This window comes from Papio anubis, chromosome 12, assembly GCF_008728515.1.
Source record: "Papio anubis isolate 15944 chromosome 12, Panubis1.0, whole genome shotgun sequence".
NCBI classification, from domain to species: domain Eukaryota; kingdom Metazoa; phylum Chordata; class Mammalia; order Primates; family Cercopithecidae; genus Papio; species Papio anubis.
Window position 1 is genome coordinate 80923561 of NC_044987.1, and position 25138 is coordinate 80948698.

At 37.2% G+C, this 25138-nt stretch overlaps 1 protein-coding gene across 4 annotated transcripts in view; it reads left to right on the plus strand.

The window, feature by feature from the left end:
- NELL1 (neural EGFL like 1) overlaps positions 1-25138 on the plus strand; it is a 960090-nt gene that overhangs the window by 929982 nt on the left and 4970 nt on the right. For all 4 annotated transcript variants that reach the window (XM_017948552.3, XM_009186422.4, XM_021926833.2 and 1 more), the window contains 2 exons: positions 12652-12845; positions 23131-23307. In XM_017948552.3, the coding sequence (XP_017804041.2) occupies positions 12652-12845; positions 23131-23307 (371 nt within the window). The remainder of the gene's footprint in view (positions 1-12651; positions 12846-23130; positions 23308-25138) is intronic.

The following is a 25138-nucleotide window of genomic DNA, read 5'->3' on the forward strand; positions in this document are numbered from 1 at the left end:
GTAAAGCACTCCTCAGCAAATGTAAAAGAACAGAAATTATAACAAACTGTCTCTCAGACCACAGTGCAGTCAAACTAGAACTCAGGACTAAGAAACTCAATCAAAACTGCTCAACTACATGGAAATTGAACAACCTGCTCCTGAATCACTACTGGGTAACAAAATGAAGGCAGAAATAAAGATGTTCTTTGAAACCAATGAGAACAAAGATACAACATACCAGAATCTCTGGGACACATTTAAAGCAATGTGTAGAGGGAAATTTATAGCACTAAATGCCCACAAGAGAAAGCTGGAAAGATCTAAAATTGACATCCTAACATCACAATTAAAAGAACTAGAGAAGCAAGAGCAAACACATTCAAAAGCTAGCAGAAGGCAAGAAATAACTAAGATCAGAGCAGAACTGAAGGAGATAGAGACACAAAAAAACCCCCAAAAAATCAATGAATCCAGGAGCTGGTTTTTTGAAAAGATCAACAAAATTGATAGACTGCTAGTAAGACTAATAAAGAAGAAAAGAAAGAAGAATCAAATAGACGCAATAAAAAATGATAAAGGGGATATCACCACCGACCCCACAGAAGTAAAAACTACCATTAGAGAATATTATAAACACCTCTACGCAAATAAACTAGAAAACCTAGAAGAAATGGATAATTTCCTGGACACTTACACTCTCCCAAGACTAAACCAGGAAGAAGTTAAATCCCTGAATAGACCAATAGCAGGCTCTGAAATTGAGGCAATAATTAATAGCCTACCAACCAAAAAAAGTCCAGGACCAGACGGATTCACAGCCGAATTCTACCAGAGCTACAAGGAGGAGTTGGTACCATTCCTTCTGAAACTATTCCAATCAATAGAAAAAGAGGGAATCTTCCCTAACTCATTTTATGAGGCCAACATCATCCTGATACCAAAGCCTGACAGAGGTACAACAAAAAAAGAGAATTTTAGACCAATATCCCTGATGAACATTGATGCAAAAATCCTCAATAAAATACTGGCAAACCGAATGCAGCAGCACATCGAAACGCTTATCCACCATGATCAAGTGGGTTTCATCCCTGGGATGCAAGGCTGGTTCAACATATGCAAATCAATAAACGTGATCCAGCATGTAAACAGAACCAAAGACAAAAACCACATGATTATCTCAATAGATGCAGAAAAGGCCTGTGACAAAATTCAACAGCCCTTGATGATAAAAATTCTCAATAAATTCGGTATTGATGGAACGTATCTCAAAATAATAAGAGCTATTTATGACAAAACCACAGCAATTGTCATACTGAATGGGCAAAAACTGGAAGCATTCCCTTTGAAAACTGGCACAAGACAGGGACGCCCTCTTTCACCACTCCTATTCAACATAGTGTTGGAAGTTCTGGCTAGGGCAATCAGGCAACAGAAATAAATAAAGGGTATCCAGTTAGGAGAAGAAGAAGTCAAATTGTCCCTGTTTGCAGATGACATGATTGTATATTTAGCAAACCCCATTGTCTCAGCCCAAAATCTCCTTAAGCTGATAAGCAACTTCAGCAAAGTCTCAGGATACAAAATTAATGTGCAAAAATCATAAGCATCATTATACACCAGTAACAGACAAACAGAGAGCCAAATCAGGAAAGAACTTCCATTCACAATTGCTTCAAAGAGAATAAAATACCTAGGAATCCAACTTACAAGGGATGTAAAGGACCTCTTCAAGAACTACAAACCACTGCTCAGTGAAATAAAAGAGGACACAAACAATTGGAAGAACATACTATGCTCATGGATAGGAAGAATCAATATCGTGAAAATGGCCATACTGCCCAAGGTAATTTATAGATTCAATGCCATCCCCATTAAGCTACCAATGAGTTTCTTCACAGAATTGGAAAAAGCTGCTTTAAAGTTCATATGGAACCAAAAAAGACCCTGCATTGCCAAGACAATCCTAAGCCAAAAGAACAAAGCTGGAGTCATCACGCTACCTGACTTCAAACTATACTACAAGGCTACAGTAACCAAGACAGCATGGTACTGGTACCAAAACAGAGATATAGACCAATGGAACAGAACAGAGTCCTCAGAAATAATACCACACATCTACAGCCCTCTGATATTTGACAAACCTGACAAAAACAAGAAATGAGGAAAGGATTCCCTATTTAATAAATGGTGCTGGGAAAATTGGCTAGCCATAAGTAGAAAGCTGAAACTGAATCCTTTCCTTACTCCTCATACGAAAATTAATTCAAGATGGGTTAAAGACTTAAATGTTAGACCTAAAACCATAGAAATCCTAAAAGAAAACCTAGGTAATACCATTCAGGACATAGGCATGGGCAAGGACTTCATGTCTAAAACACCAAAAGCAATGGCAACAAAAGCCAAAATTGACAAATGGGATCTAATTGAACTAAAGAGCTTCTGCTCTGCAAAAGAAACTACCATCAGAGTGAACAGGCAACCTACAGAATGGGAGAATATTTTTGCAATCTACTCATCTGACAAAGGGCTAATATCCAGAACCTATAAAGAACTCAATCAAATTTACAAGAAAAAAAGAAACAACCCCATCAAAAAGTAGGCAAAGGATATAAACAGACACTTCTCAAAAGAAGACATTCATACAGCCAACAGACACATGAAAAAATGCTCATCATCACTCGCCATCAGAGAAATGCAAATCAAAACCACAATGAGACACCATCTCACACCAGTTAGAATGGCAATCATTAAAAAATCAGGAAACAACAGGTGCTGGAGAGGATGTGGAGAAATACAAACACTTTTACACTGTTGGTGGGATTGTAAACTAGTTCAACCATTGTGGAAAACAGTGTGGCGATTCCTCAAGGTTCTAGAACTAGAAATACCATTTGACCCAGCCATCCCACTACTCGATATATACCCAAAGGATTATAAGTCATGCTGCTATAAAGACACATGCACACGTATGTTTATTGCGGCACTATTCACAATAGCAAAGACTTGGAATCAACCCCAATGTCCATCAGTGACAGACTGGATTAAGAAAATGAGGCACATATACACCATGGAATACTATGCGGCCACAAAAAAGGATGAGTTTGTGTCCTTTGTAGGGACATGGATGCAGCTGGAAACTATCATTCTCAGCAAACTATCACAAGAACAGAAAACCAAATACTGCGTGTTCTCACTTATAGGTGAGAATGAACAATGAGATCACTTGGACACAGGAAGGGGAACATCACACACGGGGTCCTATTGTGAGGAGGGGGTAGGGGAGAGGGATAGCATTAGGAGATATACCTAATGTAAATGACGAGTTAATGGGTGCAGCACACCCACATGGCACATGCATACATATGTAACAAACCTGCACATTGTGCACATGTATCCTAGAACTTAAAGTATAATAATAAAAAAAAACAGTATATACATATGAATATAAAAAAACAAAAAAGAAATGTTTGAAAAGCAGTGATCATTTAAGTGACCCTCAGTTTGGTTAATTGACAATGATGTTGATACGAACATTCTGAGTATTTTGCAAGGACAAATTATATCATGAATTTGAAATGATTTTGAAAACTCTAAAGAGTATAATGTATAAGAGTTTACTAAGGCATTGTTATTATGCATAACAAAAGAGGAATCTCTGTTACATCAAAATGTGTTAATTAATCATAACTCAATAAATGTACCTCGGGTGGCCAGGATAGCAAACCATCTGCAGGTTCTGAGGAAGATACATGAAAGATACATGAATCTGTTGTCTTCCCCTATTAAGTCTTAACCTTCCAAGAGCAGGAATTGTGCCTGTTTTACTTGCTATCATAGTCCCAATTCCCAGAATGGTGTCTGACACAGCAAATCTACATTTGCTGAAAAGTGAATTTATAAAGATTCTCAGAGCAATCATTTTTCTTATTAATGAATACATTGGCCCCCATCTGCAACTTATCCTGATAAGCTGGGCTCAACCAGGGTTGAACTGTCAGAATCTTTTTATTTTTAATCTGGCACCCTGAGTGGCATTAAAGATACCAGCAGTAGTAAAGATTTTACAGAGGTAAATATGAAAGACTGCCAAAGGTGGACACTAGTAAGAACAGATTTTAATCCCTAATAAACTATTGAAATAGGGAAGAGGGCCCAATGTAAACAGAAATGAACTTCAATTTGTGCAGAAATGACTGGGTGTTTTAAAGGGTGAATAAAGGAGTAGAAAGAGAGTGAGGCAGGGACTTGAACATGAGTCAGGAAAGTGGAATTTACAAAAAGCTGAAAGGGTAGGTTTTTCATGTGAAACTCACCTGAATTTGCTAAGTGGCACTTGTGGAAGTTAGACTCAACTCCTCCACAGCGAGTAGGAGAGAGGTCCTATTTTCAAGTGTTGGCTGAAACGAACAGTAAATTATTTTGGCAGCCTTTACCTTTTCCAGTCAGAAACTTATGGGGGTTGGAATTCCCATCCTGGTGATGTGACCTTGAGTCATTAGAAAAAATGTTAGTGTTTGTTTGTTTTTTTTAATGAGGGTTGGTTAACGGGGTGGACAAAATCATTTATCAGAGAGTCTGCTCAGGAGTCTGACTAGTGTTCAGTCATGGATAGGACCTTTGTTAGTCGCCTACTTTGATTTTCCTTGGAAACCAACTTAGCTTTGGTGTATATGGTTTTACCTTCCTTAGGGTAAGAACTACAGAAAAAAAAGACTAATTTAAATTAAAGAGAATTTGATCCTCCAAAGTCTAGAGCAGTGGACTCAAGTCTCCTACTCTGTGCTTCCTTTTCCCTGGTCCCCACAAAGGCCTTGTGGATCTTTTCAGAGAATCTTCCTTTCAAAATAGGGGGAAGCCCCAGAGCTGTTTTACCAAACCAGCTGTTTAGCATTTTATAGAAGAAATATGAAGAGACGATCAAGATTCAAAGGGATAAAATCCTCCAAGAAAAGACACCATGAGATCAAATAAAGATTCATTAATTAGCTTGTTTGTGTTCTCTGAAGATGCTGCCCTTCTTGGAATAGTGGTTCAAATTACTGTTCTTGATCAATGTCTTAACTCCCCTACTAGGGCATAGTTTTTGGAAAAGCCTTGACTACGGCTTAGAAGTTTGGAACTACAATACGCAGGGCCGTGAAAGGAAATAATAAATAATATGCTTGAAAGGACCTGGAATTCTTAGCTCCTGTAATCTGACCCTCCTGTTGTTTACATTAAGACCTGGTTTGAGAATTGCTGCATTGACAATATTTTTAGACCTTTGACTTCTGTGTAAATTGCAGGATGCCTTTTGTAGTGAATGAAATTACTTTGTAACCTCCCTCTGCCTAAGACCTTTCCTTGGCATAGAAGAGAGAAGAAATAATTCCTCATCTGACAACTTGCTTAAGAGAATGATCTGTCAAAATAGAAAGTTAGTTTTGGTTTTCACCTTGGCTGGATTGTATTTGTCACCAAGGATCACATTGCCAAGGCTTCAATGCAGACAGGAAAAACATGCTTCTTCCTTTGTTGCTTCCCCTCATTGGCACTTGCTTGCAAATGCTCGTTAAGGGAGAGCAGAAATGTTTCAATAATTATGGAATGTCCAAGAGAACTGTTTAATTCTAAGAATTGCATTTGTTGTCCCAAGGCTAGTTCTTTCCTTCACCTCTATTCTGCTCTTCCTCTGTCACCACTCATATTCTAACACTTGAATTACAAGCTCAGCCTTACAGAGGTGAAAAGTAATCATATCAAATTGGAAATGGACAAGATCTTAGAAAACATTTTATATAGCTCCTAAATTTTACCAAAGAGAAGCCTGGGGCCATCCAAAAGCAAGGGTTCTTTTTCAATCACAGCTCCACCAAATCTAAACTTAACAAATGTTTATGCATTTCTTACTGGGTGAAAGACACTGTAAAAGCTGCTATGAGAGACACAAAGATAAGACCAGAATCTTACAAATGTGAATGGGTAAGGAAGATAGAAAAGAGAATGCTTACAGCTAAGCACACAAGAAAACATAAAGCTGACGTAAGCAGCATAAAATTAAAATGCAGGGAAAGTAATTCTTTTCAGCAAAGGATGAAATTTTGTTAAAGACATTAAACAATATAATGGCTATAACAATGGAATGTGTATGGCCTGGTATTAGTCATTTAGTAGACTGCAGCAATAATACAAACCACCCTCCTACTCGTAAGCAGATATATAAAAACATATAAATCGTGGGTTGTTGACATCAATACTGTAGCCTCTGTGCAGTAAAACTCTCTTTAAACAGCAAGTATTTCAATATTTATAGATTTTTTATTTATTCTCTCTGCTGGTCAGAACTGTATTGATTTTAAGCAGATTTAATCACTAAAGGAGTATGACTTGTTCATAGCAGAAAGTAAACCAACTTGATTTATTTAGAAGAAACTTTTCTTCATCTACAGTAAAACACCTAAAGTTGTACATCCTATAAATAAAATGTAATTAGTGACCAAAGCAAGTTCATGGAGTGTAAGAAAATTGTTTTTCCACACGTTTCACTTAACATCAGATTAAGGCTCAGAGAAAGCATTTAATGTTAACATTTCTGGGTATGGCTAGCCAATGTGCTAATCAAAACCATGTGAACACACCTGTAATCCCAGCACTTTGAGAGGCCGAGGTGGGTGGATCACAAGATCAGGAGATCGAGACCATCCTGGCTAACACGGTGAAACCCCATCTCTACTAAAAATACAAAAAATTAGCTGGGCATGGTGGCAGGCGCCTGTAGTCCCACCTACTTGGGAGGCTGAGGCAGGAGAATGGCCTGAACCTGGGAGGAGGAGCTGGCAGTGAGCCGAGATCGCACCACTGCACTTCAGCCTGGGCTGCAGAGTGAGACTGTCTCAAACAAACAAACAACAAACAAAAAAACCCATGTGAATTCGTGTGAGAATTCAGAATTCACATGGAAATCCTTGGCAAATGGATGAATGTGTGGGCTGGCTGCATCATAAGAGATCAGGACTGGTGGTGCAGATTTGAGTATGTTTGAGTATCTGTCCTGAAGAGATGGGAGAGTGGAATTCATTAAATGAGGTTAAATCTATGAGAGAAAAATTATGGAAACAATAGGAACAAGATCAACAATAATAGTGACTAATCATTTTTGAGCAATTACTACATGACAAGCATATCATGTATTTACCCAGATGTTTCTATGGGGTATATTTTTATCTAAATTTTTCACATAATGGGACCAAGACTCAGAGATGTTAGGTAAATTTTTAGAATCATACAGGTAATAAATTACAGCGATGGGACTGGGACAAAGTTGACTCACTTGTCCCTATGTGGCTGGAACTTTCTCAGTTTTAACGCTGAAAGTCAACTATCGCAGAAACTCCCTCAGTGCCAGGAAAACTGGTATCCACAGTTTCTGGATTACAAAGCTTAAGCTTTCAATTGGTATGCTATACTTCTTCCACTAAGGAGAAAGAGAAGAAAGGATCAGACATGGAAACTTAGGATATGTAAATAATTTTTTTTAATGAGAGATAATTATAAAGTCAATACTCATAGCACTATATCTGGCTTCTTGGACCATTGTATCTGCAGCACTTAGCAGTGTATCTGGCATGCAGTAGATGTTCAATAAATATGCAGGGAATTCATTTACTCATTGATGAGTACTAGTGACTAATGAAGAGGTAATAGGATGAAGAGGGCAATATTATATTCCAGAAGGGTCACAGAGAGAACTCTTAGACTGAAATAATAACAATATTTGTTATAATATTTTTAAGCAAGAGCGATGATTTTGCAAACAAGTGGTTATGAGAGACTTCAAGATTTAGCCCTTGAGAAGAGGGTCCCACGGAAGCTTACACACATTCAGGGGAGAATGAAAATGAGTAAATGGGGATAGCTGCTAATTGTAGATACTAGGAAATAAAATCTGGATCAAGGAAATAGTGAGCCAAAACAGTGTTTTATTTTTCCTTTGTCAAAAGAGAGAGTCTCCTTAATTAAAAGAAAGGGGAAGATTCATTGCAGAGTAACGAAATTATACACCAAACAAGGGAACACCATAGGAAAGGGTTTCTTCCTGACTCAGGAAAGGTTTGGGGCTGGAACAGTGAGTGAAGAGTTAATGCTAAAGGGGTGTTGAAAATTCTTCCTAAAAGATACATAGCAGCATCTCAAATAGATGAAGCTATCGCTCACTTATCTCTTCCTTTAGTATTTGTCTTTTCAGACTGAACATCTTGTGTTTTGCCAAAGTGAGATGAGTTTGAGCCCCTCATCACGCTAATGGATCTCTTCTGATGTGTTCTAACTGTGTCAACCTCATTCTTCATAGTCTGTGTGCTAAAGGGAATACAATATTCAAGTGTGGTATGGCCAGCACATGATAGAGCATGGCTGCCACCACTTATCCTGGATTTGAAATTTATTGTGCAGGTTCAAATTTCATGAGCCTTTTATTTTGCAAGTTACATCAGACTTCAGATTTTGCTACTTGATTATTTTACTTATTTTGCTAATGTGTAATGTGTGTATTTCCCCCCATAATTTTCTCTCTGCCACTGTATAAAAAAAAAAAAAAAAGCAATTCTGCTTTAGCTATTGGAGAGGGATCTGTGCTCTAGTTTGTCTGTCATTAATAAACCCCCAAGCTCTGTTCTCATTTCTGAGCCACTCATAATGATTTCCAAGTAGGAACACACACACAGCTGTATCTTCCAACCCTAGGTAAAATTTTGTTTTCTGACACATCACCTGTTTTGAGTTTGAAAATAAGACTAGTTGTGCTGTAAAAGTTATTCAGGAGAGAAGAATATGGAGTAATGAAAAAGTTCATCCCTTTCACCTGTTACCAAACTATTGGTAAAATGTTTCCTTTGATTTCTGAAATCAACCCATAGACGTGTTAGCTCCCGAGGCAAGTACTAATACACTGGTTATGCTATTAAAACTTCTGCAGAGCCATTTGTCTTGAAGGGTAGGAAAATTGCATGTAGATTGGGATTGGTTTGATTGCTGCTGATCTAAACATCTCTGAATTATACTTTCTTACATGCCCAAGTAACCTAAAAACCTCACATCAAAGATGAAAGCAGATTGACTTGATACAACTAGACTTTTTTAAAGAGCAAAAATGAGTACAATAATAACAGCTTTCAGAAATTGTGAAAATGCTAATGCAAGAAAATTAGTTCAAATGCAAGCTTAGCCATGGAATTTTATTGAAAAAAAAATTCATTCAAGCATGAAGCATTTAAATAATGAATTTATAAGAAGAAACACAGAGAGATCACAGTCAGCCATTATTTACAATAAGAAAAACAAGTACGTTCTAATGATAATAGATTTGAGTACGAAATACTCAAATACTTCGTCTAATTTTTATTTCGTTGCCTGTTTGTCATTGGGAGGCCTGTCTGATGATTTGGGTAAGTCTCATGGGTGAATAACTTTGTGTTTGCTCAGCACAGAACAACAGTTGCAATATGTAAATAGGGTGCCTCTTCCCGTTGGATGCCTTGGGATATGTATAATAGATTAAGTTGGCTTTGTGCAGAGCAAACAGGTCTGTATTACTAAGAATATGAATAATGTTGGTTTCCATAATTGCTAACATCTGGCTTTCCATAAATCTGTTAAATTGCATGGAAGCAGAATTAGATTTCTGTATCATAAGTAAAGCAATTACATGGAACTCTGTAGGCAATATGGTCCTATATTCAACTGTGAAATCTTTGCATTCTGGAGAAGTGAAAGCAAATCCTGGTTTTGCGCCCTGTATTTATTTTGCACAATAGCTATGTTTATCTTTATGCTCAGGCTTCTTAATTTATGAGAGAAAATCACTACCAATATATTTGCAACTTTGTAAATGCCAAATAACCAAATATTTTAAAAGCATAATATAGCCGGGCATTAGTTGTCAATTTAGAGATTATTTTAGAGAAAGCCATAAATTACAGACCCTTTTGTAGCCACTGGTGGTGGGTGGGTTGAAATTATACTTCCAGACAATTTCTGGAGCCATTTGTTAATGTTTCCTCTGCTCTTGTTCTCAAGCGTTTGACAGAAAATCAAATGTTTTTTTTCCTGGGCAAGGGGCAGGGCATTGCCCCTTCTCCAGTATGGTTACTAATTTGCTGTGTTTTTTTCTACTTTAAATTAGACCCAAGGGCCTTCACAGATGAGAACTCAACAACAAAATGTGTTCCCTGAAGGGCAGGGTTGTGATTATGCCTTATGCTTATTGAACACTCTAGAGACCGAATTTTGGCAAAGTAGGCATTATAATAGTCTCAGTCTGTGGATTTCCTAAGAAAGTTAAATCGAATAAATAAATTGAACATCCATATAGTATTCTGTTATACTCGGCACTGGGGAGAGAAAGAGAAATAAAATTTAGTGTCTGCCCTCAATGAGCTCACTCTCTCTGGAGGTAGACATATTAAACATGTAACTCCTGAGAGGTGAATGCAAGGATAGAATTGTGTATAAGGTACAGAGAAAGCAAAAAATCTGTAGTGACTGTCTTGCCATATAAGAGATGGTAATGCTTAACCTGAATTTTTAAGACTGTGTAGGAGTGAAAATAGTACAGAAAGGAAAGTGCTTATCAATTAATTTATACCTTATATTATTCCCTATAGGCCAAGAAAAAGTAAAGAGAGAGAATACTCTCATAATAAGAAAAAACATGTTTTAAGACACAGTTGCTTCACAGGAAACAATATGGCCTCTTTGTGGATTTCCCATTGCTTTTTTAAAAAAATTCAGTTAACAAATACATTTTATATATATTTATGGTATACAACATGATGTTTTGAAATAGGAATACATTCTGGAATGGCTAAATAAGCTACATTATATATATACACACACACACACACACACACACATACACATTATACACTTATTTTTTGTGACAAAAATATTCTCAGCAATTTTCAAGAATACAATACCTTGTTATCAACTACAGTCATCATGTTTGACAATAGATCTTCTTCAATTTATACCTTCTGTTAAACTGAAATTTTGTATTCATTGCTTTTGAATGAAAAGGGAGGGGACACACAAGATAACAATTGAAGTGTTAGATGACATTTATATGCTATGCTGGGTTTAAAATTTTTGGAAGACCATACATTGGGTGGGTATAGTGTATATAGAAGATAAATGAGAGAAAAACAAAGTAACATGTCAAAGAATATACAACTGTTATGGGTAAAATGACTAATACATAGTAAGCACTCAACTAAAAAGAGCTTGGTTTCAAACATTGGTCACCATACTCCCACATTTAAAACTCCTTTTAGTTGAGAAGAATAAGAGAAATGAAAGAAGATTGAAGAGATAAGAGAGGCTATATGAAAGGAGCACAATATGTTCAAATAGAAATAAACTTAGAATGGGGTGTGCATGACTAGTAACAGTGAGCAGATATAGTGAGCCTTGATTTTAGTTGACTTGGCATACAGGCATCTTAATTTGGGATCTTTTCTGTAATTTTCAAAGGAGAAATCATTGTTCACTAATGAAATGTCTTGACTAAAACTAATATTGGTAAGACAAAGCCAAAAAGTAGATCTTGGAAAAAAGTGTCTTCTAGAAATATTAGAATTTCTTAATGTCATCTACTTTGTATTGCATGATGTGCAAAGAAACTTGCACAAAGCAGATAGACTAAAACCAAGTAGACTCATAGACACTTCCTGAATGGTCTCAGACACTAAGTCTCAGTACTTCTACTAATGAGTAGAAGTTACTCAGTAATATATTTCATCTCAGTTTAAGGGAGACATTTTCAAAAGAGTTATTCAAAGGTGGAATCAGGTATTTTGTAAGGTAATGGAACGCCTTTTGGGGAAGGACTTAAGCCAGGGTTGGACAGGTTTGTGTCTGAGATGTTGTTAAGGTCGCTCAAGCTTTAAATGTCAGAATGGGCTGACTGGATTTATGTTTTTATTCCATTCTTACTGTCAATAAAAGAGCAGGACAGTATATTTATGTCTTTCATCAGCATCCATCCATGTAGCTCTGATATTATTTTTTATGCATGGGCAAATATTCTCCTGGCCATTACGATAGTAAGACTTTGATTATAAAAGGCACCTACCAAGAATTGTTCCCACTTCCTTCAAACTTTGGTGGTAGGATCTAGGAGCAGTCTAATTGTCTCAAGGTTGCCCAAATTGCCCACTTGTTCCTACTCAGTGGCTAATATATTCACATCTTTTCTAAAAGACTCAGATCTGTGTGGGGGTATATGCATACTGTTAATGAATTAACAGTGTTTATGGCCTCTGGATGAAATCGTTCTTAAGAATATCCTAAGAGAACTTCCTAACTGCTAGTGGATGTTTTAGTAATTGGAGTCGGGCAGCTAGCTGTAGGTTTGGGTCTCAGATCAGCTACTCACTAGCTGTATGACAATGGTCATGCTATTTAAGTCTATAAACCTCAGCTCCATTATTTGCAGAATAGGAATAAGGACAGATCCTCCCACACAGAGCAGAACTGACTTGCAGTGTAAATGAGATAATGTGTGTGAATAGCTTGGCACAGTACCTGGCACGAGGTAAACGGTCAATGATGTTAGTTAATGCTGCTATAAATGATGGTGGTTTGTTCTCAGTTCCCTTGGCTAGATTCTAAGCCTCTGTGCTTCCTATATTGCAGACATCGATGAATGTGCCTTAAGAACTCACACCTGTTGGAACGATTCTGCCTGCATCAACCTGGCAGGGGGCTTTGACTGTCTCTGCCCCTCTGGGCCCTCCTGCTCTGGCGACTGTCCTCATGAAGGGGGGCTGAAGCGCAATGGCCAGGTGTGGACCTTGAAAGAAGACAGGTGTTCTGTCTGCTCCTGCAAGGTGAGGCTGATGTGGTGCAGCAGAAATTGAAACTGTTCTTTCTCTTCTTCCCTCACTTTTCTGCCTCCCTACCTCTCTCCCTCTGGCTGTTGACTGTAGTTCCCAAAGAGTCTTCTGTTCTTACCTACACTACAGCTAATGATGATGCTAAGGGGTAGGGAAACCTGCTTTGAATTCATTGTGTTCTTAGTGGAAAGTGAGGTGTGAGATTGAGCAGGAACTTCAGGGAAGGGGAAGCAGGGCAGAAAAGCCAATGATAGTCCTCCCACTGAAAGCCTACAGTGCCTTTAAGGTTGGTTGGGTGAGAGTTTTAATGAGCCCTCATCCCACACTTATACAAACTTGCTGATTAAAACTACTCTTTGCTTAAAATAACCACCTGCATGAACTTGCTCACTTTATGACATCATCTAGAAAAGCAAGGCCAATAGACTTGCATCCAGTGCTGAGACAGGTGAATTTTCATTTTGAACAAATGATAATGATAGTATGAGGCCTTTTAGAAATTGATGTCTTCTTTGTTATTCTCAGTGATGGGCCATTCCTTATATTAAGTTGTTTGGGAATGAGTTTAATGCTTATGAAAATAAAATTCTGTCATCATTTGGTTTTGCTTTATGCTTTGCAAAATGGATCTATTAAAGTGTTTGATCTCTTTGTGTTTTATTTTTTCTTTTATTGATCTTGCCTATTTATTTTCCTTTGTTATTGCTCTACTGTAGCTCTTGCCTTGTATGTCTATGTCTGTTGGGATGAGACTATTTAATCTTGAGCTTTATGGGCATGGGAACCAAGAGAAATTACTTGCTTAATAGTCTCTTAGAGAGCCAAGTCTCCTGATAAATTCCCAGTGTGCTCCCAAGAAACAGAACTGAAATGAGCCTTAAGAAATCATCCAGTTCATCCACTTGCCTTCACCTGCCACACATTCACAGACCTGGGGCCACCTAGTTAGGAGGGCCATGTTATCAAGTGCTAGATCATTACCCCCAACACCTGTTTTTTCCCCTTTCACTTAAACCTAGTTTCCCACACTCCAATCTAGGTTTGTTTTCCCTTATTGGAGCACTTGCTATCTTTCAGCCACCCTGAAATTAAAAAAAAAAGCAGCAGCATGTTTACCTTTTACAACATTACTTTAAAAGACAGTGAAACTGAATTTCCATGGGATAAAGTAACTTGCCCTAAATATTAGAGATATAAATGTCTAAGCTGTGACTTGAACTCCACTTGCTTGGCTCAGAGTTCATAGTTTTTCCATCTTGTCAGATGTCTTGTAACACTCTACAGATGATATTTATTGGTGTATTTTAAACTAATTAGGTAACTGGAAATCTGACTTGACTGAGTTCAGACTTTCAACTCAGACTTTCGACTCTCAACTTTCAACTAGATTCCATGTACTTCCTTGTATCTAAGTGACTGGTGAGACATTCCCTCAAGGGGTTTTGAAGTTATTAAGTATAATATTTAACTACATGGTGCTGACTCAAAGGGCAAAAATTTTTAAGGAAGAAAAATCTCATCGTGGGCTAGAATATTTCCATAATTCTTTATGGAAGAGGATGGCAATTAGGTCTCCCATTCAGCCAGCAGAATCGGGGTGAATTCTTTGCTAGATCATTTCAAGAAAATATTGTGTTATTAAACTTTTGAGGATGATCATTACATATCCCCACATCCTTTTTGGGCTTTCCAGGTCCCCAGTCCCTGGGGAATAGGCAGAGGACATTAGTGGAGTCTTGACTGGTATGAGAGTAAAATTCTTCTTTCAGTTTTTGTTTTATTTAAGCCATAATGAAGCAGGAAACTTACTAATCATTGAAAATTTCCCAGAGCTTCTTTAATTAACTGTGTTAATAATCCAAGCAACCTAAATTGATTATTCTGTTTTGAATCCTAAAGTGTTTCCAAAGTCTTACGAGAATTAGACTGAAATTGCCACAGGGGATAAGCAATTCTTGTAATCTAATTTTGTTAATATGATGCACCTTCACTGCAAACCACCCCAATTTCTGAATAAAGTACAGGCAGGTTTCTGTACATAAATCTTTTGTTTGTTTGTGTTCTACATGTACTCATAGCACAGGTTCCCAGAGATTGTGGAGGAGGAAGAGAGCCTGGTTTAGGAGCTGAATTAAGAATCCTAAATCAGATTCTGTAAGTCACCATTATAAAATGAACTGTTTGTGGCCTTCCTTATTTGTTTCTATTATTCGAAGTTGAAAGTGCTCTATTTCAATTTGATAAAAAATATCTCCAATATTTACACATTCAAATGGATGACTGTAATGGCATCATCTTGGAAGCTAAGAAATAAAACCAAGGTTGGGGTATAAAGTACTATCTTTTCAATCATATCCTTGATGTTTCAAATTTAAATACCATCAAACTATGCAACAACAGAATTACACAAACCAACAAAAGGTCAAGGCTTACTGCTGAAAGAAGTAGAGTTAAGATTCTTTTAAAAGGCTACTTTCCCTTTTGAGAGTCAGCACACCAGGTTAGCTACTAGTGTTTCATGGTAATTGAAAAAAAGGCCTTGAAACATGTCCACAGATGAATAGAGTTCAATGATGAAGCTAGGCTGGCATAAATGGATTTGGGCTTTTGTTTAGATGCTATGCACTTCCTTGGCAGTGACAATGTTTTTGTGCATCTTTAGACCACCTAGTTAATTAGGTACAGAAAGGTTGCTGCACAGCTTAAAACTTATGTCCCTCCAGCATTATTTAAACCACAGAAACCCAGAAGAAAAACGGTTGTCTTTCTCGGATTGATCCCTAAATCTTGGTTACAGGCCAGCTTCTTTTCATAGATACCCATCTGTGGCTCTTCCATTCATAAATTTGTCCAGGACTTTAGGAAGACATCTTTAGTTTCTGCCTGTGCTACATGGGAAAGTAGTGACATCCCCAGCTTATTCGTTTCCATGAAATGTAGTATTTTAGTATGAGTAGTTGTGTTTTTGTTGCAGATCGTGGAGATGAAGATGGAAATGGATACACAAACAACCACTTGTCATATATGGTAGAGCTATGAAAAATTTGCTGTGGTAACGCAGAAAGGGGAAGCATAGTTGGTTTTACATTCTTGGATTCAACCAACCTCAGATCAAAAGTATTTAAAAAACAAAGATAATGCAAATTGAAAATAATGAAATATTTCATTAACATCCTATTAGGTATGATTAGTAATCTAGAGATGATTTAAAGCATATGGAAGGATATGCATAGGTGGTTTGCAATACTATGCAGTTATATGCAAACACTATGCCATTTTATTTAAGGGACTCGAGCATCTGCAGATTCTAGTATCTGTGCAGAGGTCCTCGAACCAATCCCCCAGAGATACTGAGGGACGACTGCATGCTCTACTCTGGGAAGATGCAGAAGTGAACAGGGAAAGCCTTTCACAGAGGATGTGATCTTTGAAGGGGACCTTAAAGGATGAGGAATTTAATCAAGTAGAGATGTAGGAGAAGGTGAATCCCAAACAAAAGGGAACTGTAAGAGCAAAGATGCAGAAGTGTAAGAACGTATGTTGTGTTAGAAATATGAAGTGAATGATGAGCTTAAAATATCAAGAGCAAAAAGAGTACAAGAAGGGTATAGTCACTGATGAGCTGGGAGATTAAGGCTGAAGACAGAGCCAGGCCATGGAATTTAGACTTCATCCTGTGGGCAGCAAATGATCATAAGAGATTTTACATTTGGAATTGGCAGGGCCCAATCAAGGTCTGATTGACAGCATGATGGATGACCTGAGCAGATAAACGCTAACTAGAAAGAAATCACTTAGGCTGAGGTAAAGGTTCAGAGGAGTAACGATGAAAACCTGAAAGAGGGATAGAGAAGTAACATCTAATGGGAGAAAATGCAGAAGTGAAAAATGGGTCCTGATGACTGATGTTGCTAGAGACTTAGTGTCTGTGGTAATGTCTTCCCTATTCTCTGGGCAAAAAAGAAGCTCCTGACTAACAAGTTTGAGACATAGCTGCCCATTTTCTCAGGTGAATAGGATTCAGGTGCCATTGATAAGCGTAAGAACCAGGGTCTGCAAGTTGGGCTTGTGTGCTACTACATCTATACCTACATGTACACTTATACCTATACCTATCCTATTATGAGTAGTAACTGGATAATCTAGTGGGAAGAAGACAGCAAATTATGACGGCCAGATAGTGTTTCTATGATTTCATACAGTTAAAAAATGTGAGTAGCATTCATCTTGAAAACAATAATACTATAAGACTTGAGCAGCGTTAGTTCTTGAATTTTTCTGGGGGTTAGAGAGGAGTAGGGAAAGGGATACCATAAATAGCCAGTAAACTTCCATGTTATAATAAAGTCAGGGACGAATTACTGTGGAAAGGAAAGGTAAAGTGGAGAAGACCTTTTCCATGCGATTGCCTGGAATCATGGCCATTTGACCTGGTTTATATAAACCTATTTCCAGGAACTGAAGATGGTCATGCCAGGGACACTCTCAAAAGCACTCATGTATCCCTTTCTGGCAAGGAGGAAAGAATCTGATCTACAAGGAGCGGTCAGCACACTGGTCCTGCCTTCCTAAGAATCGGACTTACTCACAGGAAGCAACCAGGGAAGAGTCTGGCCTGTGCATGGGGCCAGGATAGAAGTAACCTCTCTGAATTCCAGAAAACTGCTCATAAAAATGCTTTACCTTGCTCTTTGAACCCAATAGCAGCATTATAAATATTTTCTTATCTATGGTGGTTTTGATGGTTGGAGTTAGCTGTGCAAGCTGCAAGATTGTGTTTCTTTTCCTTGGAAAGAGGAACTTATTTGGTAGGTTTCATTTGGCACTCAAAACTCTAGGGGTCCTGTAAAGGAACAGGGTGTCTCTGTTTCCCCAATTCTTTCAGTTCAAAACCCTGCTTTGTCTTTGCAGGAGCTTGAATGTTACACCATGCTACCTCCCCATCTGACTGGGTGATGTTGTTTCTCCATCAATGATTTTGAAGCTTTGCACCAGAATCACCTGCAGAGCTTGTGAAACTTTGATCACTGGCTCTACCCTCAGTATTTTCTGGTTCAGTAGATCTGGGGAGTGGTGGGGGTGCAAGAATTTGCATTTTTCAGTAGTACCCAGGAGATAGTAATGCTGCTGGTTTGAGGGCTGCCACTTTGAAAACCTTTGCCCCAAGAATCCTTCTGATATCACTTTATCTAAGATTAGTTTTTTCTAGCCCCTAGCCTCCTCATGATGCAAAGATGCATCATAGTGAAAAATCATTGTTATGAAAGTTCAGGTTAGGGATAAGTTTCTGTTTTGTTATTAGTTTTCTACATGGAAAAGGCATTTCCCTCTCTGGGCTTAGTTTCCTCTTCATTAAAATGAGATAACTGGATAAAATGACTGCTAAATGTCTTTCTACCCCAGGTGTTAGGACTAAGGGACTAGTTTGTGGGCTGTGACCTGAAAGCAAAATTAATACTTTGTAAAAAGATTGGAAATCACAGCTCAATTTGTATGTGAGAAAGTAGAATAGGTGCGTCTAGATTACCAGCCCTAATTTCATAGTCTATATCAGGCATCAGCAAGGTTTTTTCTTTAAAGGGTCATGTTGTAAATATTTCATGTTTTGTAGACCATAAAGCTTCTGTCCCAAATACTCAATTCTGCCATTGCAGTGTGAAAAAGACCCACAGGCAAAATGTAAATGGACAAGGGAACTTGTGTTCCAATAACACTTCATTTACAAAAACAGGCATCAGGTTGAATTTGGACCGTGGGCATCAGTTTTCAACCCAAAGTTTATATTACTGTTTTACAGAAATAATCTGACCTATGTCTACCTTCTTGATTTAAAAGTTTCAAAACTCTATGGCAGAAAAAAACATGAGTGATATTATGTAATCTGGAGCAAATCTATCAGTGTGTTGACTATTCAGTATTAAAATTTATAATTAATAGCAAAAAACCTATAATTTTTCCATGGCATAAGAAAAAATATATTTTTTATTTGATAGGAAAGTTTATTTCCCTGCTTTTTAAAATTCAGAAGCATTTTAACTATTACAATAGTAATTAATTGCTTATCGTTGAACTTGTAGTATAGAATTCCATCAAAACAGTTTCTGTGGCAGAAGATTGCGAAAATACATCTTTGGCATATAAGTCGGGATTGTTCAAACCACCCATGGGATGGAGATCAAGCTCTAGAAAGAGCCTCAAAGATCTCTGACAAAAGGATTACTTATCATCAGTGGGATCCATACTCTCCCCAAATTTAGTTTCTAGTGCGATTGTGCTCTGTGAGCTGATGCTTTGTAATGGCATTCTCATTGTATTAATGGAGCCACCTGTGACATTTTCATTATTAAAAATGATTTTCTTGACAGTTACCCTGTAATTCAAAGGGAAAGTGAACATTGCCATTGTTCTGCAACATGTTAGAAGCTAAGAAGTTCCTATTTGGCATTTTCACATAATTGATGAGATGTGAAATTGCTTTATTTTGTACTAACCCTGGAGGCTATCCATTTGTTCTTATTCATTCTTTTAATCAGCACGCGAGAAGAAAACTGACATTCTTATCGAGTCTCATAGACTGTTGTACAGTAACCTCTTCTGAAAGAATTTATCCCTTTGTTTGATGCCGGCCGCAGACACAGCCACGCTGGTTCCCGAGGCATGATCCTTCTACACTTGGGAAGAGTGATAGTGTGCCATTGGAAGCTGAGCTGATCAAATGGTTTTATGTTGTAGCTATCATTACTTTGCTTAGTTTTTGTTGGTTAAAGTAAGTCTTCAGGGAGTCATTTGGGGCCATGGTGACACAAGCAAAATATATTAGTGAGTTAAAATAATATGAGCTGTATGAGTTAAAAATATGAGTTAAAAATATATGAGCTGTAAACCAAAGACCTATTGTTGGAAAATTCCTAGGATCAGGACACTTCCTTGTCCTGACTAGCTGGATTCTCTGATTCAATTCACTTGCTAAAATATAGACTCTCTTGCTTTGTCTCTATGTACCCGTTTGCATATGCATGCAAATGTATATATGTGTGTATAATCTTTCATCTCTTGATATTTTTGGAACACCACGATTTCTTGTTATTTGTACAGTAAAAGATCCAATGCACACAATGTATTTTTCAACCTGTTGTTACATATGTAGCTGGCATGTCTTCTTTCAATTTTCCTTAAAGAATATAAAGCTTTTAAGGTTTCCACTTTAGCTGACACTAAATATCTCAGCAAGCTCTGTCTGATTATTCAGCGTTGTTATGGATAAAGTAGATAAAGACCCTGAGGGCAAGTCCATCAAGTTTTCAGATGTCACTAAGCTGTGAAGGAGGGTGAGCTATAGTAGATGACAGAAATAGCATTTGCAAAACATTATGACAGGAAGGAGAGATGAAATGGATCTAACAATATGAAATGCAACAGAGATAAACATCAAGTTGTATAGTTGCTGCCCCTAAACAGTCAACTGCAGAAGATGAGATAGGGCTTAATGAGGTTTTAGTCTTCATTAAGCTCAATATTGGCCAACATTATGGTTCATTCAAAGAAAGTAAATACAGTCATGCATCACTTAATGACAGGGATACATTCTAAGAAACGAGTCATTAGGCTTTTTCCTCACTGTGTCAACATCATAGAGTATATTTAAACAAACCTAGATGGAATAGCTTACTACACACCTAGGCTATTTGGTATAGTCTATTGCTTCTAGGCTATAAACCTAGACAGCATGATACTATACTTAATATTGTAGGCAACTGTAACACTGTGGTAATTTGTATGTCTAAACATAGAAAAGGTACAGTAAAAATACATATAAAAGACGAAAAATGGTATACCTATATGGAACATGTACCATGATTGGAGTTTATGGGACTAGAAGTTGCAGTAGGTGAGTCAGTGAGTGAATGTTGGGTGCATGTGAAGGCCTAGGATATTACTGTGCACTTCTGTAGACTTTATGAACCTTGTATACTTAGGCTACACCAAATTTTTTTCTTCAATAAATTAACCTTAGCTTATTGTAACTTTTTTACTTTATAAACTTTTTAATTTTTGTAACTTTTGACACTTGTCTAATAACAGTTTAAAACACAAACACATTGTACAGCTGTACAAAATATTTTCTTTATATTATTCCATAATCTTTTTCTATTTTTAATTTTTTAAAACGTATTAAACATTTTTTTCAAACTAGGACACAAAAACACATCTTAACCTAGGTCTCCACAGGGTCAGGATTATCAATATCACTGTCTTTCACCTCCATATTTTCCTCCATATGTTATCCCACTGGAAGGTCTCCAGGGACAGTAATACCCACAGAGCTGTCATCTCTTATGATAACAATGCCTTCTTCTGGAATACCTCCTGAGGACTTGCCTGAGGCTGCTTTAGTTATCTCTTTTTTTATAAGTAGAAAGAATACATTCTAAAATAATGATTGAAAAAGATGGTATACTAAATACATAAACCAGTAACCTAGCCATTTATCATTATCAAGCAGTATGTACTGTAAATGACTGTAGGTGATATATTTTTATACAACTGGCAGCTCAGTAGGCTTGTTTACAAAGGCATCATTACAAACACGTGCGTGAGTAACGCACTGCATTATACAATGGCTGCGATGTCACTAGGTGACAAGAATTTTTCAGCTTCATTAAAATTCTATAGAATCACCTTTGTATGTGTAGTATGTCAGCGACCAAAATTTCATTGTGTAGCACATGACTTTATTGAAAAAAGCCTGCATTAAAGAAAGTACAACGCTTATAAAAAAGGTGAGCACAAAACTCAATTCACTCTTTCTTCAAAGACCGTTACTGAATAATTCTATTTAGTTGTCTCTCAGCTACCTCATTTGAGAAATAGAGATATACATTCATATTCCACAAAATATCAGGATTAAATGTGATCATGCATGTAAATGCCTCTGCACAATATATAACACAAGATAAGTATTAAGTGTATGGTAGAATATGATGATGATGATGATGATATATACTTAAAACTGTTGAAAGAGAAGGCAACTATGACAGTGAAAGGATTATAAATGATGGGGACTGGTCAAGAAATTAGAGGTGTTTACCCAGAAGTGAAATATCTCAGTGAATACATAAGAGCTGTCTTCTAAAAACTGAAGAATTGGAATATGACAAAGTGTTTGGAGTTCTATTATTACCGAAAGTATGGATTCAGATCAATGGATAGAAGTAATGAAAAGTCTGATTTTTTACATTGTAACATGTACAGAGATGCACACCAAAGTCTCTCCATAGTGGTGAATTCAAGACTGGAGAGCCTCAAGCACAGACTTGAACACTTTTGAATATGGCTGCTGTAAAGAGGATTCAGCTGTAGGTCAGGAGGCTTAGTTATATGTTCTTTAAGGTACCTTCCAGCCCTGAGACTCTTTGATTTTTTAAAATACTCAACAAATTTGTTTTAACCATGAATGGTGATGACAGGTCTTACCTTAAATTTTCAGCAATGAAGAACATTAAGAAATTACTGTAAGCAACAGATGTATAAAAAAAGACACATTGCAAAATGTTTAATCTTACTGCTGAAGTGCGGCTGACTTTCAATTTTTTATAACTATGAGTCCTCAGAGCCAATACTTCAAAAATTGTACTGTGCTTACAATATGGAGAACTGCCATAAGGTGGAAAGAGGCACCTGATTATACCCCCCTGTAGTACACAACTTTAAGGCGGTCTTGCCGAAGAAGATTTTGAGACCATAACAGTTGGTGGTGCTGCTTGGAGAATCACTACCTACCTATGCCGTCTTGGATAACTGGTTTAGCCTCTCTGGGTTTAAGTTAATTCTTCTGTATAAAGGGCATAATTAGACTTCCTTTCACAGTTGGGACAGGGATATAGTTAGATGAATGTATTTGAACATGTTAAGTGGGATCATGGAAATATAGGAGCATGATTTTCCACTGAAATGACTTATTGATCATATATACATTTTTAGCTGATTATATTTCTTACTTAGAAATATGATTTTTAAGAACCCTTTTGAAAAAGATTTTCAAAAAACATGTTGACTTTTTGTTAAACTTAGAAATGTTCCTATTTTTATTTTTTCTGCTCTGCAAGCAAAATCAGGGAAAGAAAGGGTGTGTTTGTGTGAACACACATGCGTGCTTCAGTTTTGAACAGAATGAGAGGTGGCCAGGGGATGACTAAGAATCCAAGAAGTTCAGTTCTCATAGTGTAGCTGCCCATCATGTCCTAAATGATGAAATCTCCTTAACTTCATTTCTAAACAGGATGGCAAGATATTCTGCCGACGGACGGCCTGTGATTGCCAGAATCCAAGTGCTGACCTTTTCTGTTGCCCAGAATGTGACACCAGGGTCACAAGTCAATGTTTAGACCAAAATGGTCACAAGCTGTATCGAAGTGGAGACAATTGGACCCATAGCTGTCAGCAATGTCGGTGTCTGGTATGTTGGCTTCCTACAGGGTGTTGAGCCTTTACGCTGAAAGGGGTTACAAATTCAGTTGTCTGTGGGACCTAGTTCCCCTTTTTTCATAATACTATACAGGGAGCTCTGGGGGGCCAGTGGCTAAGGGTCATGTTCTCTGACTAAAGATATTCAGGTTGTATTTGAAACACTGTACAAAGTAAAAAGCACATATTTATGGGACAGATTTGACCCAAACAATGACAGTTTACAGCTATTACTAATAAGAAATCAAGATCAAGAAAAATCTCTGCAAGAAAGGAAGCTTTCAAAACCTTGACTAGTTACTTGTAGTCCTGACAGAGCTAAATCTTTCATTTCTGTGCCATAACCCTTAAAGATTTCAATATAAGAGGTAACAAAATATAGTAGATATATCGGAGATTTAATCATAGAGACCTAGAATCTAAACCTGGTCCTCCCACATGCTAGCTTAACATGATTACCTTGAGTAAGTCCTAGCATTTTACTATTCTTTCCTCAAGTGGATACAGGTGTGTGAGTACATCTGCGGGAAAGAATGAGCTGTTATGAAGATTCCAAGATATGTAAGAAGGACAAATACAGTACTTGGCTCAGAGAAGGTACTTAGTGTATGGTAGTGACTATTGTTAATACTTCCTACCTTGAAAAATCTTTTCAGATACTACATGTTTAAAAAGAAAAAAATGAAGGTTGTTATAAATATTAATATAGGGCTACTAATGGAATAATTAGATTTGAGAAAGTCCACAGAAAAGGCTTAATTTCTTGACCTGGTTCTTTCAGTTTCAAATTATATCACAACGATTTCTAGCAATGGGAAGACTTTTAGGACACATTGGCATGGAATGTGATGTCCCATATGTGAAGTCACAACTATGGAACGTTCTGAGTTGATTCATAATGGATATTATTAGCTGGGTGTCCACAGTTTAACATTTGCTGACATGAATGATTCTCATTTTGTGGGTACTATATGAAAACAAGCATTCAGATAAATTATGCTCTACATTTCCATCAGATTTTTTAAAATCTTCAGGTGAATGTACAGATAATCTTAACAGAATATGTCTTTCTTAATCACTCCTACAACTGAGAAGTAAGACTCAGATAAATAAAAATTGTAGTCATTTTTTAAAACTCCCACCAAAGGACAAACAAATCAATACAACTGTAGAATTAGTTTCCCTATGAGACTAGCAAATTGTATTTCTTTTCCAAGAAACTAATCATCAGGCATCCAGAAGAACTGGTATTAATTTTATGCATGAAATTTTCATAGATAGAATTTCAGAAGTATATCCTCTTCCATCCCAGCCCCTAAGATGAATATTTCTCAGGAAAACTGAAGCTGTTAAACATATAACTTATGAATTACTTGAGAATAATGTGGGTCATGCTTAATAAATATTTGTCAAGACTTTTCATGTGCCAGACTTTGTATGATGTAACAGTGAGCAAGATACACATGGCCTATACCTACACAAAGCCCATAGTCTTATGGAGATGACTGAACAATTAAACAAGTTACCATACATTGTGAGGTATTATGCCATAGATTGTAATTCATGATAGCAGAGGAAGAAGATGCATAGTGAAATAATTTTATTGTGGGCAGCTCAGTGAAGCCACAGATGCCAGATGCTGAGACACACAGAGGCTCCATTTGAACTGCAATCTAGAAAGTTCAGTGGACACATGTTATATTCAAAACCATTCTGAAATGGTTCTCTTGACATTACCCAATCTTAACTTTAAATCTCATTGAAATATTATAGTGCTTCCGGTTCTGCTTTTGACCTTAAGAGAAACTCATTGCTCTTTATAT